The following is a 20,000-nucleotide window of genomic DNA, read 5'->3' as shown; positions in this document are numbered from 1 at the left end:
ATATACATCATTCCCAACATTACAAAAAAAAAAAAAAAAAAAAAAAAGAAGACAAACAGGAAGTAAACGTCGAGAAGAATTAATAATTTATTAACATATAAATCTCGAATAAAAACAAATTAAAAATAAAATTTTTTTTTTTTTTTTAAAATCAAATTCAATACGTACAGCGATTGTACACGACCTGTCGTAATAATAATAATAATAATAATAACTACTCTTTACTTTCGTTTTGTAATAATAATAATAATAAAAATAAAAAGAAGAAACCATACAGGAAATCGCACTAGAATGTGGGACGGCCCACATTCTTCGGAAAATTTTATAGACGGCATCATTCGAGAATTTATCCCTAAGGAATCGGGTAGAAACCTGGAATAAATGAACTTAAAACCCTCGACAAATAAGGCCCTTGTCGTATTTAAGAGTGACCATAATAATAATAATAATAATAATAATAAAAGTTTTGTATAAAATTTTAAATACATTAAAGTGATAATCTTAATCATTTTCCAATTTGGGTGGTCATTTTCGACACAAATTCCCCAAAAGAGAGAGAGAGAGAGAGAAAAAGATGGAAAATTTTTTTTTTGTCCAGAAAATTCTAAATTAAAACAATTTATTAAAAAAAAAATGGAGTATAATTTTATAACTTTCACTCATATTTATTTACTTTTATTCCTAAACCTAATTGTCAGCCATTACATTTAATAATAATAACGTTTTTTTTTTTTTTTTTTTTTTATAGAAACGAAAAAGGGAAAGAAAAAGAAAAATTATTATTATTATTATACTCCATGCTGGTAAGTAATTATTATTATTATTATCATTTTTTTTTTTTTTTCAAATCCGGAAACGTGACAAACGAAACTAGGTTATTATAACTAAAATATATACGGAATAAAAATCGAAAAATAAAAATAAAAACGGATACGATTTCATTTTTAAAAAATTAGCCAAAAAACATGATTGGTTGTTGTAAACATGATGAAAGTGAATGATACGAAATCAATATATAATAATAATAATAATAATAATAACAATAATAATAATAATTTTTTTCCTTTATCGTTGTTAAAAAAAAAGCAATGGAATACTCATACTCGACTGACACATCATCAAAGTCCAAAAAAAAAAAAAAAAAAATTACAATCATAGTCATGACGATGATACTCAAACACACACACGCACTCACACACAAACAAACAAACAAACAAACAAGCAAACAATATCAAGAAATGGGAAAATCATTGTGAGACAATAGAGGAAGCAAACAACATTTAACACCTATCCGAAAAGAAGAAGTTAACTACCTAGCTACCCAGCTACCTACCTACCTACCTATGACCTTTTCTTATTACAAAAATTTTTTTTAATTAGTTTAAGGGGGCGTTCAACTTGTAAAAAAAAACTTAATAATAATAATAATAATACATTATAAAATTATTTAACGCCAATAATTAAAATAATAATGAATTCTCATAAAGTTTACAAGAGAAAGAGAGAGAGAAAGAGAAAGAGAGAGAGAGAGAGAGAAAGAGAGAGAGAGAGAGAGAGAGAGAGAGAAAGAGAGAGAGAGAGAGAGAGAGAGAGAGAAAGAGAGAGAGAGAGAGAGAGAGAGAGAGAGGGAGGGGGGAAATCATGTACTGAAATAAGTAATTATAAATTAATTTTGCAACAAAACGGAGGAGTAATTAAAAATTCACACGTGGGACTCGGTAATAATAATAATAATAATAATAATAATAATAATAATAATAATACATTTAAATTATAATTAAAATATATAAACTGTAAATTTCTTGAAAATTTAATTTAATTTAATTTAATTTAATTTACTACTCACTCTTTTATTCCATGGGTAAATTATTTATTACTTAATTAAATTTAGTATTTAAAATTATTATTATTATTATTATTACTATTATTATTATTATTATTATTATTATTACTACTACTTTTCATACAACTAGCAAAAAAAAAAAAAAAAAAGAAAGAAAGAAAGACTGTTTGATTCGAAATAGTTCTTCACACTTACCCTCCCCACACACACACACACACACACACACTCGATCCTTTTTTTACATGGATACATAAAAGACATTCGATAACATAAATAATTATTTAAAATACATAACTCATCATAAAAAATTAATTAATAATAAAGATTATTAAATAAGAGGAGATGGAAAAACACACCATGATTTGTCTTATCGAATTGCATAAATTTGATTTATCTACATAATTACCCCTAATTCGAAAAGTAAATAAAAGATAATAACTGCCATCGATTTCTGTAATTATTATTATTATTATTAAATATTCATGTAATTTAAACAGAGAACAAGTTAACAGAACAACAAATAACAAAATTATGTATGTATGTAAATAATTAACAGAAATGATTATTCGAATTGTTTTGGTTAAATGACATCATTACGAAAAAATTTTGTGGAATTGAGAAAATAAATCACAAATGACAATACATAAAATAAATTTAAAAGAATTAATTATATTATCCCAACAATTCTTGGAAAGATGCTTTACATTAAAATAAAATTTTTCAAAAAAAAAAAAAAAAAACCAAACAAAGTTCAACAAACTTGAACGATTCAAAATAAGATTAAAATAAATAATAATAATAATAATAATAATATTGTTTGAAAATAAACTAAACTAATCAAAATAAACTTAGATACATTGGTGGAAAAATATGTTTTATTTACTTTATTTATTATTTTCAATAGATAAATAATAACTAATCGAAAACAATATATATATATATACTTATTGAAATCGAGTAACTAAAGTACTAATAAAAATATCGATAAATTTTCCTTTTTTAAAAGGTTTTTAATAATAGAAAAATTTGTATAACTCAGTTGGAAAATAAAAGGAATAGAAAATTATAAGTATTGATAAAAGTACCCATTGGAATTTTTTAGAAAATCAATCATCAGAACATTTCACATTATTTGTGAAAGAGAAAAAAAAAAAAAAAAAAATTTTGAATCATGGCGTTTATCACACAATTAATAATGATTTCTAAGAAATATTGATTAATGTAATATCACAAAAGTAACAAACAGAAAAAAAAAAAAAAACAATTATTCGACACGTTAATAAATTCTTTTTTATTGTGATTTTAATTAATTAAAATAAAATTTCGAATCTAAATTTAACCGATTCACACAAATCCTTTCATACATCTCAGTGGGAGATATTTTTATACATTATTAATCAATTTTTATATTACCGTATTTTTAAATATGGCTTTACTTCACAAACATATTTTTTTACATTCGAAAGTTACCAATAATTATAATAAATACACACAAATGCATTAATATACATAAAGATATTATTAATTAAAAGTCAGCAGCTTACCTAGTAGGTCATTGATCCGCCATTTTGCTTAAATTTAGAAAATATGGTTAATATATTTTTATTAAATTTTTTTTCTTTTTTAAGCGACACTTAAAACCGTAAAAACAATTTTTAATTGTAAAATATCCGATTTGAAAAATATAAAAATAAACTTTAAAAAAAAAATGAAAACAATTAAATCAAGATATAGAAAAATCACAACGAAACAAAATTAAACGTTCCTAACTCATTCACATTCTATTATGTTCTAAACAGCTGTCTTACAGATTCGGTTGATGATAATCGCTACCAACTTAAATAAGTTTAAAAAAAAAAACTTACAGCATGACCAACTTAAAAATGTCTTCTACGTTTTAATTTAACTCATTCGTGATGATATTCCAATCCTTTCGTTTAATTTTTTTTTTTTTTAAATAAACCAAACATATTTAATTATTAACAGAAATGTTTCTTTTTGTTAATTTTATTTATTTTTTATAATGAGAAAAAAAAAGAATAAAATGTCAGCCATCTTGAAGATAATTATTGGGGGGGGGGGGGGAATTTACTAATCATTGACAAACTTGATGGAGATTTCTTTATAAAAATTAAATTAAAAAAAAAAACAAATATTCATTTGATAAATTCAAATTTATTTATTTATAATCAAATACATTGTATTTTAAATGTTTTTTTTTTAGTTTTTTTTTTTTTTTTTTTTTAAATTTTAATCAAACAAAACAATCCAGAGATAGATTTTTTTTTATTGGGGCTATCTTCAAAAAAAAATTTCATATATATATATATATATATATTAATTATAAAAATCATGAGAAGACGATGGGTTTAAACTTTTTGTACTATCAAAATGGTTTGTCTAAAAGAAAGAAAGAAAGAAAAGAAAAATAGAATTCAGAGTGGGTGAAAATATTTTAAAAAACGATACAAAAAACATATTAATAATAATAATAATAACATTAACACAATAATCAACTACTTTATTTTTATTTTCTACTTTTATTATTACCCCAATGAGAGAGAGAGAGAGAGAGCCATATTTATTTTATGTTTAAAAATACAAATAATAATAATAATAATAAAACAATCCGAATTATTAATATTTAAAAAAAAAAAAAAAAAAAAAAAAAATTTACAAAATTTTTACAAGAATCATTTGATCTCTTTATCTATTTTCACTATTTTGAAAAAAAATTTTTTTTTTTTTTTTTTTGTAAAAATTATACAATTTTACCAATGATGACGTCAACAATTACGTCATCACCATAAACATTAAATAATGTCCATTGTAGACTGTTGAACTTTCGACATGTTATTTCATACGTATAAAAAATTTATCTCAATTTACATAACGCAATGATCGAAACGTAATTTAACCAATCTAAAATACCAATAATAATAATAATAATAATAATAATAATAATAATAGTGATAATAATAACTGAGCAAAGTATAAAAATTCACATAAGGCATAATAAAATCAAGCCTCTTATTTTAGGAAAAAAAAAGTACAAAACAATACAAAAAGTAATTTTTACATATCGAAAAAACAAAAAAAAAAAAAAAAACATTTTTATATATAAATAATATTTTATAAAAATTATAAATTTGACCGTTTTTTTCCAAAAATACGTCTCATAATGATGATAAATTTCATACTGTAAAAATCATTTTTCTATTTACCCGACAATTACTTTAATTAATTAATTATAAAACGGAAAATTATTATAAAATTTAAAAGTGCGTCAATATTCGAATTTTTGCGTGTGCGTGCGTGCGCATGCGCGAAATTAGTAAAAAAAAATTTTCCAACAAAAAAAAAAAAAAAATTACAAAAGAAAAAAAAAATTTTTTCCAGGGGCAAATGGCTGGCTACCCCACCCACTTCTCATTGTTTTGTTTTGTTTTGTTTTTATAACGATTGTGTTGTTGTTGTTGTATAAACACACCATGTATTCGATTATGTTTTATGTTTTTCTTATTGAGCGAATGACTGACTGACTGATTGATTGATTGACTAACTAACTAATGTTACAGACAGTATGATATAATAATAATAACAATTATTATTATTATTATTATTTTGTAATTAAATTGCTGCTCGTACTTTTTGCCTTTGAGTATTTGATTTTTGAAATATGCTATCGATTTCGCTGAAAACATCTCCCGCCGGTTTCGATGCATCTACTTTATAATGAACACCTGAAACGGGATACATAATACCTTATTACAGGATACATAATTCAAAAAAAAACTTGAAACAAGTGTCAGAGAGAGAGAGAGAGAGAAAGAGAGACAGAGAGAGCATCGATAATGATACCTGTCAGAATATATTTGAATTTGATTAAATTTTAAACTTATTCAATGGCACTCATTTGAAATTACATGAAAATGAATACAAAATAAAATAAAATAAAATAAATAAATAAAAATTATGACGTCATCATTTACCTTTTATCGTATAATAATCTACCAACGGTTTTGTTTGCTTGTGATAAGCTTCCAGCCTTTTTTTCAAAGCGTCTACATTGTCGTCTGATCTTTTCACTAGAGGTTCTCCAGTTAGCTAAAAACACAAACATAAAACACATACATAAAAACGGTCATGAAATGCAAAACAAAAAAATAATAAATAAATAAATAAATAAATTTATCTTACGTCATCTTTCATGGCAACCAAAGGAGGATGAAATTCTTCATGATATGAACGTCCACTCGGGGGATGAATTAATCTTCCTGTGATTCTTCTTACCAAACTATCATCAGGTATGGAAAATTCAATAACAGCATCCAGATTTTTTTCTTTAAACAAACAAAAAAACAAAATAATAATGATAATCCAATGTTGTTGTAATATTCCATTGATTTATTAATAAAAATAAATAAAACACACAAATAAATGTAGAATGCCAAAAAAAAATAAAAAAACTTTTAACATAAAAATAAAATTATTTATTAATAAGATGTGCCAACATGTGTGGGATTGTTATTCGATATTTAATGATAATAATAATAATGATAATAAAACTATTTGAAAAAAAAAAAAAAAACAAACACTCGTTAATTTCCCTACTTAATCAAATGGGATTCAATCCAATCTACCGTTCAATGATAATCAATTATAATTAATTATTATTATTATTATTATTATTATAAATAAATTAAGGTCTAGGTCAAATGGGTAGGTTTCACTTTCACAAAACAATCAAAATATTGTTTTTTTTTTTTGGGTGTACAAAATGCTAAATAGTTTAAAAATAAATTTCCCCCCCCCCATTTTATCCTTCGATTAAAAATGTCACAATTAATTGAATGTCGTTATTAAAGTCATTAAAATAATGTTTTATTATTATTATTATTATTATTATTATGAAAACTTTTATTTTTCTCTCTTAAAATAATAATAATAATAAATCGTGTAATGACTTGTTTTTATTACTTTCAAATCGTATAAAACGAAATGAAATATAATGACATGTTATTATCATACTCCATTTTTTTTTTTTGGTTCGTTCTTCTTTTAAGTCGAGCTTATTATTATTATTATTATTTGGATAATTGAAATGTAATCTTTTTTTTTTTTTTTTCATTTTATTTTTGTGATAAGTTAGTTTAGAATGTCCTTGATGTACAAAAAAAATTAAATCTCGGTTTTTTTTGTTAAACATTCCTGCCAGAAACATTTCCTTCATATGTATAAATGTCCTTTTTATTTTACACTACCTTGACCTTACATGCTTCTCGATACATTCGACTAAAAATATATATTCATTCTGATATATTTTTAAAAATATTTGAAATGTTATCAGATTAATATAATAATTAAATTAATTATATTTGATAATTTGGCGTCGTAAAAAATGGAGTATGTAACATCTATAGATAATATTATACAATTAATTATTAGAAAAAATTTTAATAATATGATAATGGAATATCTAAGAGTATATAAACTTTCACCTTTGACGATGATGATAATAATAATTAGATAATTATTATTAGAATAATGATGTAAAATAAAACTTACTTTTTTTTTCCAACAAAGCATCTAATTTTTCTGCTTGAGGAACGGTACGCGGGAATCCATCGAGCAACCAACCATTTTTACATTCCGGTTTATCCATATTAGTATCAATTAATTCGACAACGAGTTCATCGGATACCAATTTACCTTCGTCCATTGTTTTTTTTAATTCTTTTCCAAGGCTCGAACCTGTTGCGATTTCAGCTCTAAGCATATCTCCCGTCGATAAATGACACACGCAAAATTTTTTAACCAAGAGTGGTGCCTGTAACAAAACGTGAATTTTAAATTTTTTTTTTTTTTTTTTTAGGTATTCAGATGAGTATTTTATTAAAAAAAGAGAGAGAGAGAGAGAGATAAAAAATAAATAAATATTAACCTGAGTTCCTTTTCCAGAGCCGGGTGGCCCCAAAAGTATGGCATTAATGCCATTTGTTTGACCACGTTCCATCGGTACACCCATTATTGATTCGACTGTGCTGTAAGTAAGATAAGTCGACGTGTAAACTTCAACTTATAGCAGAAGATATTTTAACGACGCAGGTTGTTCAACTTGTGAAAAATTATTTTTATCGACAAAATGCCAACGTAAATTTACTTTATGTAAAACGCATTAACATTTTTTTTTTTCATGTCGAATACTAAAATATAAAAACTAACGATCCGGAATATTTAAAAAAAAAAAAAAAAAAAAAACTTTTAATTTATAACCGTAACGAATTTCTTATTATTCCATATCCGAATTATTTATTTATTTTTTCTACTATTATTAATTAACCAAATAATTTTTATTTAAAAAAAAAACCCGTCATCATTATTATTATTTTAAGAAAAAAGAAAATTCACAGTAGATAAATTTTTTTTTTTTTAATAAAAATCAACACGTAATAAAAAAAAAAATAATAATAATAATAATAAAATTCTTTTCTAACGAGTAATAAAAAAAGTTATTTTTACCTTTCATCAACAATATCTTCGGTATCAGACATTTTAAATTCTTTTTATTTTTATAATTTTTACGTGAGTTTATTCACAAAAACAAAAAAAAAACATTTTTAATAAAAATTTATATTCCGATTATGATGTAATCCCAATTATTTATTATAAAAAAAAAAAAAACGTTTTTTCTAGAAAATTCTAAGCTTTTCGATGTTGTAAGTAACACACACGCAAATGATTGTTCCACTTTTTATTATGATCGATAACTAAAAATCGATGTTCCAGGTTAAAACGTTGACAAAATTCTCAAATTATTTTCCGCCATTTTAATTTCAAACGTTTATGTCTCAAATTCCAACAACATTTTTTTTTTTTTAATTTAACGATATGAATTATTTATTTAACACAATTCTTTATTACTTATTTAACAAAAAGAAAAACTATTTATTTAATTAATTAATTAATTATTTAATTAAATTGTAATAAAACGATTCCTTTTTGAATATAATCTAACAACACCGAACCCAATTCTCACCACATTTGAAAAAAAACCGTTTCGAACGTGACGTCATAGAGTTCAAACTTACGCCGTTTAATTAATTAATTCATTTATTTAACGAAATACTTAATAATTAAATAAAATATTTTGAAATTTATTTATTTATTAATTTTTTTAAATAATTAAAGACGTTTTTTAATTTAATAACGCGGCATAAATTAAAAAAAAACAATAATAATAATAACCGACAATTGTAATGTACTGATGACGTAATAGACTTCGTAACGTTTTTTTTTTTTATTGGCGGGGAATCAGAAGAAGAAATAAAAAATTTAATTTTATTGCGTGACGTCACATAATTAATTAATTTTCAATCGTTAATAACAAAATTAAATTATTTAAACAATTTTCTTCGCGAAAATTTAATTTAAAATGAATTTTCACACGTCATAGAGGAAAAAATTTTTTAGCATTACGTCATCATTCCCCTATCGAAAACAGGATTATATACATAAATGAATAAAAATCATTTTCAAGTTTTCAAATCGTTAATTAATTATAGTTATTATTATTATTTTCTAAATATAACTAATTTATATATTTTTTCTTTGCAATTTCAAATCAAATTAATTTTTTTTAAAAAACAACAACAACAACAACAACAACAATCTGTTATTGAAAAAAAAAACAAAAAAAAAAAATAAAAAAAACATTCGGGGATATTGCGTTTGTGTTAACGTGGATATAACGGGTGCGGATTTAACGAAGGAAGTGCGAGATTTAAATGAAGCGTACGTGACTCATAAACTTGGATAATAATTTGAGGATGGTAAATAATAATAATAATAATAATATTAAATAACGGAAAACGAACAAACAAACAGAGAAACAAACGATCGCAAATTTCTCAAAACGACTGCGAGAAAGAACAAAATAATATATATATATAAACAAAAAACAAAATGAAGCAATTCTAATTATTATTATTATTATTATTAATAACTATATATTTTTTTCTATATATATATATTAATTTTTATTAATCTTTTTCTAATAATTACTTCATTTTCCAAATCACGTGATCTTATAACATGTGTATACATAAATATATACACCTCGCAATCTTTATGAAATTCCCTCCCCTCCCCTCCCCTCCCCCCAAAAGTTTTGACTTCTCATTTATTGATTGGGTGGTTACCGTGATGACGATGACAATAATGATTATGTATCGTTATAATAATAATAATAATAACGTTAACAAAAACATTATTTAAAAAAAAAAAAAATGTCACCTTCATCTCAACACTATACATATCAAATCATTTGCATCAACAAATCGATAATCCATCATCATCATCATCATCATCATCATCATCATCATTATTATTATTATTATTATTATTATTATTAATAAATAAATGAACAACTCGAATGCGGTTTAATGTTTGGCGGTGTATTATTATTTTAATTATTATTATTATTATTATTTTACACTAGTTCATGTTTTCTAATTTTATTTAAATTTGATTAGTGAATGATTGGTTGTTTGATCGGTTGGTTGTTTGTTTGATTGATTGATTGGTTGATCGGTTGGTTGTTTGGTTGGTTGTTTGTTTGGAAGATTGATTGGAGGGTTGTTTCGTTTCTCAACTTTTTTTTTTTTTTTTTTATTTACTGCTTTTTATGCATTTATTTATTTATTTACTTGAGTTCTCTTTCGATCTTGATGAGTTCGGCGATTCCGTCGTGCATTTCTTTCACGGCTTCGTATTCCGTCAAACCCATACGTCTCTTGTTTGAAATGTCGTAAACTCCACCTTCGGCTTCGGTGTGTTCACCTCGAGTACCACGAACCTACGATTCACGAAAACAAAACAAAAAATTTAACCGATACATAATAATAATAATAATAATAATAATAATGACGTCTTATTAGTACTCACCTGCAAGTTAAACTTTCCGGCTACTTCTTCCAATTTTGCTCTGTTGGCTGCTAATTTGGGTAATTTAATGTGAACCGAAGCTCGTACGGTCGTACCTAAATTGGTCGGACAGAAAGTGAGGAAACCGAGACGGTCGTGATGAGAGAACGGAATTCTCTTTTCGACGTCGTTGACGGCACTTACCAAACGACGGTAAACCTAAAATTTTAAAAATTCATCGAGAGACTTTATGTAAACCAAACAGGTACGCGAAAAATCCTCTCGGGGGGGGGGGTCAAACAAGAAGAAAAGAAAGAAGAAGGAAATACTCACGGCTCCCAAATCGCCACCGGGTTGCATTGAAATAAGACGAAGGTGATCTTCCTCGTTGCACCAAACCAAAAATGTTTTGTCGTCGTTGTGGTAAATACCACGACCGGTCGGCCAGAAACGACAAGCGTTGGCAGCCTAAAATGATGGGAAAAATTATTATTATTATTATTTTTCCTTTCGAAAAACCAACGGATCCGACCCGACGGAAACATACCTGCAAGAAACGATCACCTTCTTTGAAAAGAAAATGATCGTCGATCAATTTTTGCTGTACTTCTTTCGACATTCCCGTGAGGGGGTAAAAGGAACCCTTCAATTCTCCCGTCAAAGCGGACAAAGTTGATGAAACTTTTTCTTCCATTTCCTTGTATTGAGCTTCCGTTAAACACGGGTTGAATGGATAACCCTGAAAATTATCGTCATCATCATTTGTCAAAAATTTTCCAACTCATCTCGAAGGAAAGAAAAATGGTGGAAATTCATTTACCTCCATGGATCGACCGCATCGAACTCTCGTCGAAATGACAAATTCCGAAGTGGGGTCCAAGTTTCCCAAAGAGTTGACATCGCCCCAATCCTTGGGTGGATGCTTGTCAGTCTTCTTGAATCCTCCGTGGTAGTCTTCGATGATGGGATCGAACAAATCGGCGAAAACGCTGTAGGATTCAGCATCGGGAGCGTAGATACCGACACCGGAGTCGGGATTTTCAACACCTGCACGCAAAACCAATCCAATCAATCAATCAATCAATCATTCACTCACTCGAGAGAGAGAGAGAGAAAAGGGTGTGTGTGTGACTCGTTCGAATTTGCAAATTTTCGGGCGTTTCTTTTTCATCGTTGACCTCATATAAAGGTCGGGGGAACCGTGACCGTCACACAAAATTAAACTTTTTCGATGGAGGGGAACCGTTTCAAAGTCCCTCCCTCCCTTCCCTCTCTCCCTCCCCTCTCGCACCACCCCCCCCAAACAAACAATGAAGCAACTCACCGGATTGAATGACGTCCAAAAGACTGGAATTGAATGACGTCTTCTTCGTTTTCAACTTGTCGAAAATTTCTTGGGTGAGATATTTTTTAAGTAGAGATTTCGACTCGGTCGCACACAATTTCTTCCATGCGGCTTCGAGTTTTTCCAAAACTGCGGGCTCAACCATATTGACTTCTCTGGAACGAGGACAAAGAAAAAAAAAAAAAAAAAAAAAAAAAAAAAATTTTTTTTAAAAAAAAATGAAAACGCAATAAATAATTTTTAAATCCCTCCTTTCCTCCGCCCCCCCCTCTCTCTCTCTCTCCTTCTCTCCTTCTCTCTCTTTTGTGAAATTTAAACGAGTGGATCAAAGAGCTTCTGCTGTTGCTGCTGCCACTACCACTACCACCACTACTACCACTTTTACCGTTGACCCTTTCGCGTTCATCAACCTTTTTCGAAACTTTAGACTTTTTTTGGGGGGATTTTTGAACTTTTATAGGGTTGTTATCATCATCACCTTAACCACAAACGACAACAAACAAAAAAATAACACACTTGCAGGATAAAATTTCACGAGAACAAGGCAAAACAACAAAACAAAACGAAACATCAACAAACAACGTCCTCCTCCTCCCTCCCTCCCTCTCCTTAAACAACCATAAAAGAGAAAGAAAGAGAGAAATAATAATAATAATAAAATCGTGACGCGTAGTCTGGCTTTGTAGATTTTTTTTTTTTTTTTTTTTCAACGTTACAAATGTTGACCCGGGTCCTGAACATATCTGGGACGGGTTATTCACCCATTTCTCCTCCCCTCCCCTCCCCACCCCACGACTCCCGCGATAATGGTAAAAAAAAAAAAAAAAAGGAAAAAAAGAAAGTCGAATACCTCATTTCGAATATGGATGCTATATGCGAGAATATCAAATTGCAAATTATTGAAAATGGAAAAATCCACATTTTTCACGCTTGTTTGACTTTTGTTTTCCTTTTCGGGGAAGGAGGAAGAGGAAGATTAGGAGTAGGAGTAGGAGTAGGAGGAGGAGGACAAGGAGGGGATTTCGTTCGTTCGTTCGTTCGTTTTCAATCACACCCTTTTTCAATTATTCCGTTTCCGTATCCGTTTTCCGATTGGGGATAAGACAAAGATTTTGTACGAGTCGTCGACGACAAAAAAATTTGTTGACGAAAACTAAAAAAAAAATAGAAAAGAAATAAATAACAACCTCCATTTTTCATTTACCTTTCGTTCTCTTCTTCGACGACTTCTTCGCTTGCACTTTCATCGACAACGACAACACTTTCCGCGGCTCCCAATTTTTCTTCAACGGCTCTTAATTTTTCTTTTGACACGCACCCGCCCATTTCTCAAAATACTACTGATAATAATAATAATAATAATGATAATATTTTTCCACCCCACCCCCTTTATTTACAAACTAAATCCTTCCGTTGTAAGAAATGTAAGAGTCGAGTTTGAAAAAAACGTCCTTTTTTTCCAACGGCTTTCCTTTCCTTTACAAACTTATCATCATCATCATCATCATTATTATCATTATGCTAAAAATCAATATTTTTCCTACAACTTGAAACGTTAAAAAAAAAATAATAATAATTTTTTTTGGTACAAATCACCACCCACCAACCGCGACCAAAACCAAAACCGGTTTCCAAAGATGCAACCGAACGAAAATAATAATAATAATAATAATAATAACAGTATAAAAGGTAAAAGAAGAGAAAGAAGAGAAAAAAAAAACTACTAAAACGAATCCTTCCTTCCTTCCTTCTTCTTCTAGAACAATTTGTGGAAAAGAAAATACGTCGTTCTCCTTCACTCTTACGACAATCAATGAGTTATATATCGACTCGTTTTCCCATTTTCCATTATACTTCGATTATTATTATTATTATCACATTTAAATCGATTATCAATAAAAAAAAATTTCATCGAATGGGCCTCCAAAATACACAAACGCATCAAAACTCATTATCATTGCCGATTAAATTTACCCTCGTTTCGTGAAATTACCCCACCTACCGGCTCCCCGCTCCCCCTCCGGCAATTACAATAATTAAAATTTGAATGGGGAAAATGTTTCCAAACGTCCCTTTTAGCGCGGAATTGGTGGAATGAATGCTGGACGAATCATTACGAATGCGTGTATAAGAATCGGCATGCGCACCCCCCCCCTCCCAAACGATTCGAAACAAAGTTGCAGGAAGGAAGGAGTAGAGGAAGGAATGAGGGGGGAAAGGGGTAGGAAGAAAAATTATTATTATTATTATTACTACGACGACAACTCAAAGATTCGAATATTTCCCCCTACCCACCCTCCACCCCTTCCAAAAAAAAAAAAAAAAAACATTCAATCGTAATCGAACGAACGCGTGCACTTTTCACTCGTTACTTTTCGTACATTTCGTCCAAAAAAAAAAATTTATATAAAATTTCCTGGATGGATCGTTCCAGAACTTTCCGCGTCAATTTAGAAAGAAAATATCCCGGACTACGTCAACACACGAATGCGAAGCGCCGATTAAAACTACCACTAATGTTTTTTAATTTTTTTTTTTCGCCATGGAGTGGTGAATGAATCATCGCTGGAGAAAAAAAACCCCGAGTTAAATTCGGAAAAGTATCATCCGCCATTTCATTTTTTTCCTTTTTAAATTTTTATTCGTGAACACGAGAAAAAACGTTATTACCAACAATTTCTCAACGATCGTTTTTACTGACCTTTGACAATGAGTTCAACGAACGACTTAACCGTAAGAACCCACGTGACCTACCTACAAACCTTCGGATGTGGAAACGATACGTACCAAAGGTTCGAAAGGTACCTACTTTTTATAAAACGAAATGAAATAACGACAACAACAACAACAACAACAGCAGACGATACAAATTTACGTATATGCATGCATACGTGCGTGTGCGTGCGTGCGTGCTTTCGCGTGTGACGTCATCAATTTTTTCAAAACGTAAACACGCACATACATCGTTTTAATGTCTAACCCACACATCATCGCATTAGGGTCAATGCAATGTCGTCGAGAACGCGGCATTAATTTATACGTAACGCTACGTTAAATACATATTCACGAATGGGTATTTATCAATGGGGGGAAAAACAAAAAAAAAAGCGAAAACGTGCGGATTTCTCTCGTTTCCCCCATTGACTGAAAACCCTGGAAAGCTGGAAGCATTCGATTATTCGTAACAAACTCTTTCAAATGTACACACAAAAAAGAAAAACCTACTCGGTTTCCGAATCCATTTTCACAAAATCGAGTGCGAAAGAACAAAAGCACATTAGTGAAAAAATAACGAATGTTTTGCTCCGATAAATTGAATTCGCCATTTTTAATTTTTTTTTCAACTCTTTCTACACACACACACACACACACACACACACACACACAGTACATTAAAATTTTATGCTTTACTTCCTCTGCACAATAAATAGAAAAAAAAAAAAAAAAAAAAAAAAAAAAAGACACTGAATTATACACAATTTATTTCACAAACTCTTGTCTCCCTTTTTGCCTAGCTAGCCTGCCTGTCCCCCTACTTGCCTCCCTGCGATATGCATGAAAAATGACTTTCTGAACGCAAGCAAATATTACGCATAGTTCAAAATAAAGAGCAACGAACAACGAACACAAAAAAAAAAAAAAAACAATTTGTTACATGATTTGCAAATTATTATCATTGATAAAGAGCAGAGAGAGAAAGATAGAGAAAGAGAGAGAAAGAGAGAGAAATACAGAGCATCTTACATAAATGCCTATTGATTCCTTTTTTCAAACAAATGATACCACAGCCCTCTTCCCCCCCTCAAAAAAAAAGCTTACGAAAGGAATCCCCTCATAAATATACACACACACACACACTTTGTTTTAAACAAAGAAAAAAAACAAATTGACTACACAAACTGACTGTTTCTCTCTCTCTCTCTCTTCTTCCCATTTACAGGTTCAGGGTCAAATTTGTTTAACAAATTGTTAAATAAATTTTTTCAAGGGCTTTCCATAAATTAATGTAACACACAGAGAGAGAGAGAGAGAGAGAGGGGGGGGGAGAGAGACAGAGACAGACTTAGAGTCCATCATTTTCATTTTGAACAAAAATTTAACAATTCAGTCACAATTTCATGAATACATCAATTGTATAAAAGAAAAGTAAAAGAATTTCACCCCCCTCACCTTTCCCCACCCCCCCTTTTTTAATAAATAAATAAATAATGATTGATTGATTGATTGTTTAAAATTTTCATTCAGTATGTTAACAACATTCAATGGAATAGACACAAGTGGTGTAATTCACTACCTAAACAATTAAATCAAACACACACGCACACGCACACGCACACACACACACACACACACCACTCTCACATTGTTTGTTTGACTTGTAAGCTTCCACACCATGTTTGACAAACCACAAACAGTAAAACAAACATTAACATGTTGGGAAAAGGGAGAGGTTAACACACAATACCACTGACCACACCATCAATCATTCATTCACCCATTCATTGAATAATGATTGATTGGGAATGATTGGGAATGGATAGGTTAAGACACACAATACCACTGACCACACCACATCATCAACCCATTCATCGAATAATGATGAACATATTCAAGTTACAATTTGACAACAACAATAACACAATAAATACTAAACTACACAAACCTAAAAATATGACATGTCAGCACAAAACACACTACAAGCAGAACAAAACCCTAATGACCTTGTAGAATGAGAGAGAGAGAGAGAGAGAGAGAGAGAGAGAGAAACAATTGAAAAAAACTTAAATATAATTAACATGCATTGTAAGAAAAAAAAAAAAAAAAAAAAAAAACTCACAAAGGTATTTTTTTTCTAAAAATTTATTTAACGAATACTATTATTATTATTATTATTATTACGAATTCAAAAATAATAATAATAATAATAATAATAATAAACAAAATGGCGTCTCTGTTTTAAATCAATTACATTTGTGGGTGAAAAATAAAACGAGGGCGGGGGGGAGGAGGAGGGAGTCGTCGCTGTGGGATGCATACGGGCAAACAGGGAGGGACACACACACACACACATCCCGTTCGCGTTCCCCCTCCCCTCCCCACCCCACCCATCAATTTAACGTATTAAGTGTTTATCATCATTATTAAATTAAAAAATTTGTTTTATTAGATCCTATTGCATGCATGCATGGTTGCATGAACGTTGCAAAACGTCTACGAAACTAATATTAATTCGCTCAAGGTCAAAGTGTAAAATACAATATTCGAATAGAAACGTGAGAGAGAGAGAGAGAGATAGAGACTTACGAATGAGAAGAAGAACAAGTAGAAAAAAATTTCGAAAATGGACGAATGAATACACTCATCATCATCATCATCGTCATTTCGACCGTTACACTAATAATCAATATCGAAAACAACACAACACGTCGTCGTAATGAAAAACGTCACAAAAAATTTACAATTTATATACGTATAATTTTAAATGGCGATTGACAATTAAAAAAATTAAAAAAAAACTTTATCAATTTTTATATCGTTACCCGTTTTTTAAAACGTCATATTCGTTCCCGATTATTTTTCCCTGATTATTGAAAAAATCGATGGTCGCACTCGCCATTTTATGTTGTTGTTGTTTTTTTTTTTTTTTTTTTTTTTTTTACTCTATGAAATCTTGCGTTCGGTTTTTTTCGCCCCCACCCGTTTCCGGTGGTGTGAGGTAAAAACAACAAAAAACCGTTAACTGCTTTCGTATTCGCGACGTTCCGATATTCCATCGAAAAGTGTGCGGCGCGCGGTTTTTTTTTTTTTTTAAATTTCAATTTTTAGAATGTCCAAATTCGCGATTTTACTCCTCTAATTCGAAAATCCTTTAATTTTCCTTTTCTTTTAACGTTTTCCCCTTTCCCCCTCCCCCCAATTGGGCTCCCCAGTATATTCAAAATTAAATTTTATCATCGCCTACGTTTTTCGGTAAACAACCATAATAATAATAGTAATTCACGTAATGTTAGTTTAAACGTTATCAGCCATTTCAAAATGATTTTTTTTTTTTCTTTATCAACAAACGGTTGTTATAAGATGAACAACCAACAACCAACAACCAACAACCAACGACAATCGAAAAAAAAAAAAAAAATTTCTCATCTGAGGGGAAATAAAACGATTCTCACGTTTCTCCACCATTATTATTAAAAAAAGATAATAATAATAATAATGAATATAATTAATTTTAATTAATTAATTAATAATTTTAAAAAAAAAAAGAAAAAATTTCAACAAATGGCGAAACGATAATAATAATAATAATAAAAGACATGAAATTTTTTTTTCCAACATTAAAATTGTGCAATGTTGCATTAAATATTAATAATAATAATAATAATAATGATGAAATGCTTTTAATATGATATCATCCTTAATTATTATTTTTTTATAAAATTTTAATTATTAAAAAGAAAAAATCGAATTTGTTTTTTCGTCTGCTTGTTCTTTTCCCGATAAAAAGAGAAAGAGTGAGAGAGAGAGAAGGGAAGAGAAGAAAAGAGAGAAAAAAAAAAAATGGTCCTTCAAGGTTTTGTATTGACCGGCATGAAAAAAATGGTTCCTGCACAACAATGGTTGGCGAAAAAAATTTTTTTTTTTTTTTTTTCTATGCAAAAAAAAAAAAAAAAAAATCGATGCGTTTAATAATATGTCGAATAGTAGATAAATAAATAAAAAATCTATTAAAAATTAATTTTTTTAAAAGAAAAATTATGTAAAAAACCGAAAATGGTGCCAGATTTCCCAAAAAAACCGTTACAAAAAAAAAAATTTTTTTTCCCATTTCTTTTAAAAAATCGTTTTAATTTCGCCTTACCGTTTCGTTAATATTAATTAATTAATTAATAAACACTTGATAATAATAATAATAATAATAAAGAAAAACTCACCCAAAAATTAATAATTCAAACAAATTAATTTAAAATTAAAAAATTAAATTAAAAAAAAAAAAAATTTTAATAATAACTGAGAGAGAGCTCACCTGTTATTCACTCAACTTTTGTAGTCAAAGTGAAAAATGAAACGTTTGTTCGTTTGAAACAAGGCGAGCCCGTCGAAAAGTTTTCTATATAAAATTCACATCGTTTCAACTACACACAAAAAAAAAATTTTTTTTTCTAACTTTTTTTCGTAAATCGTGCTCTAAAAATCTCGTTTAGATCGATACTCGAAAAAATCGATTTTTTTTTCTTTCGATATTTTAATCGATTCTATCGAAAAATAAATAAATTTCGAGTTTGGAAAATGAAATAATAATAGAAATAATTTCGGGGGGTGATGAAAACGTGTGAAAATAATTCGAAACGACGGGTAATGAAAAATTATGGAAAAATTACAACACTGCCCCCTTCCATTTTTTTTCGTCGCTCTTTTCCCCCCCCCTCTCTTCTCCTTTCGAATCATTCTCCTCCTCATCCTCCGTCATCCCTCGCGATTTGAATGATTAAAAGAAAAAATGTCAAAATTTTATCTATCTCTTTCTCTCTCTCTCTCTCAATAAAATTTTACCTATCATCTCTTTCTTTCCTTCAATTAATCCGCCCTTAAGAAAATTTTTTTTTTTTTTTTACAATTCCTCATTGCGCAAGACGCCCAAAAAAATTCCATAACGTACCATAATGGCGGCCGTGTCATTACTGGGTCAAAGTCTTCCATCTTTGTCTAAGAATAAAATTTTCTATTAAAAAAAAAAAAAAAAATGCATCCTTTCCTAACCTTTTTCTTTCCTTCATCTTAAACCTCCGTGACGTCACACCTAATCTTTTGAAATTCGTTAAAAAAAAAAAAAATTAATTAACGAACCTTTTTATCATCATCATCATCATCATTATCATCATCATCATC

The 20,000-nt window shown here is 28.9% G+C and overlaps 3 protein-coding genes across 3 annotated transcripts; all 3 read right to left on the bottom strand.

The window, feature by feature from the left end:
• Window positions 1-5,473: 5,473 nt before the first annotated feature.
• Window positions 5,474-7,871, bottom strand: Phum_PHUM616190 (adenylate kinase isoenzyme 2, putative; the record flags this gene model as incomplete). The annotated part of the gene is made up of 5 exons (XM_002433135.1): window positions 5,474-5,586; window positions 5,836-5,950; window positions 6,044-6,186; window positions 7,412-7,673; window positions 7,788-7,871. The coding sequence occupies 5 exons, from the start codon at window positions 7,869-7,871 to the stop codon at window positions 5,474-5,476; spliced, it is 717 nt and encodes a 238-aa protein (XP_002433180.1).
• A 2,676-nt stretch (window positions 7,872-10,547) lies between these two features.
• Window positions 10,548-12,258, bottom strand: Phum_PHUM616180 (Arginine kinase, putative; the record flags this gene model as incomplete). Its single annotated transcript, XM_002433134.1, has 6 exons — window positions 10,548-10,700; window positions 10,790-10,987; window positions 11,102-11,236; window positions 11,316-11,507; window positions 11,589-11,815; window positions 12,093-12,258. The coding sequence occupies 6 exons, from the start codon at window positions 12,256-12,258 to the stop codon at window positions 10,548-10,550; spliced, it is 1,071 nt and encodes a 356-aa protein (XP_002433179.1).
• Window positions 12,259-13,157: 899 nt separating this feature from the next.
• Window positions 13,158-13,439, bottom strand: Phum_PHUM616170 (uncharacterized protein; the record flags this gene model as incomplete). The annotated part of the gene is made up of 2 exons (XM_002433133.1): window positions 13,158-13,266; window positions 13,318-13,439. The coding sequence occupies 2 exons, from the start codon at window positions 13,437-13,439 to the stop codon at window positions 13,158-13,160; spliced, it is 231 nt and encodes a 76-aa protein (XP_002433178.1).
• Window positions 13,440-20,000: the final 6,561 nt, after the last annotated feature.

Source organism: Pediculus humanus, genomic scaffold, assembly GCF_000006295.1.
Source record: "Pediculus humanus corporis 1103172108322 genomic scaffold, whole genome shotgun sequence".
Lineage (NCBI taxonomy): Eukaryota > Metazoa > Arthropoda > Insecta > Psocodea > Pediculidae > Pediculus > Pediculus humanus.
Note: the sequence above shows the minus strand (reverse complement) of the source record. Positions and strands in the feature narration are given on the sequence as shown.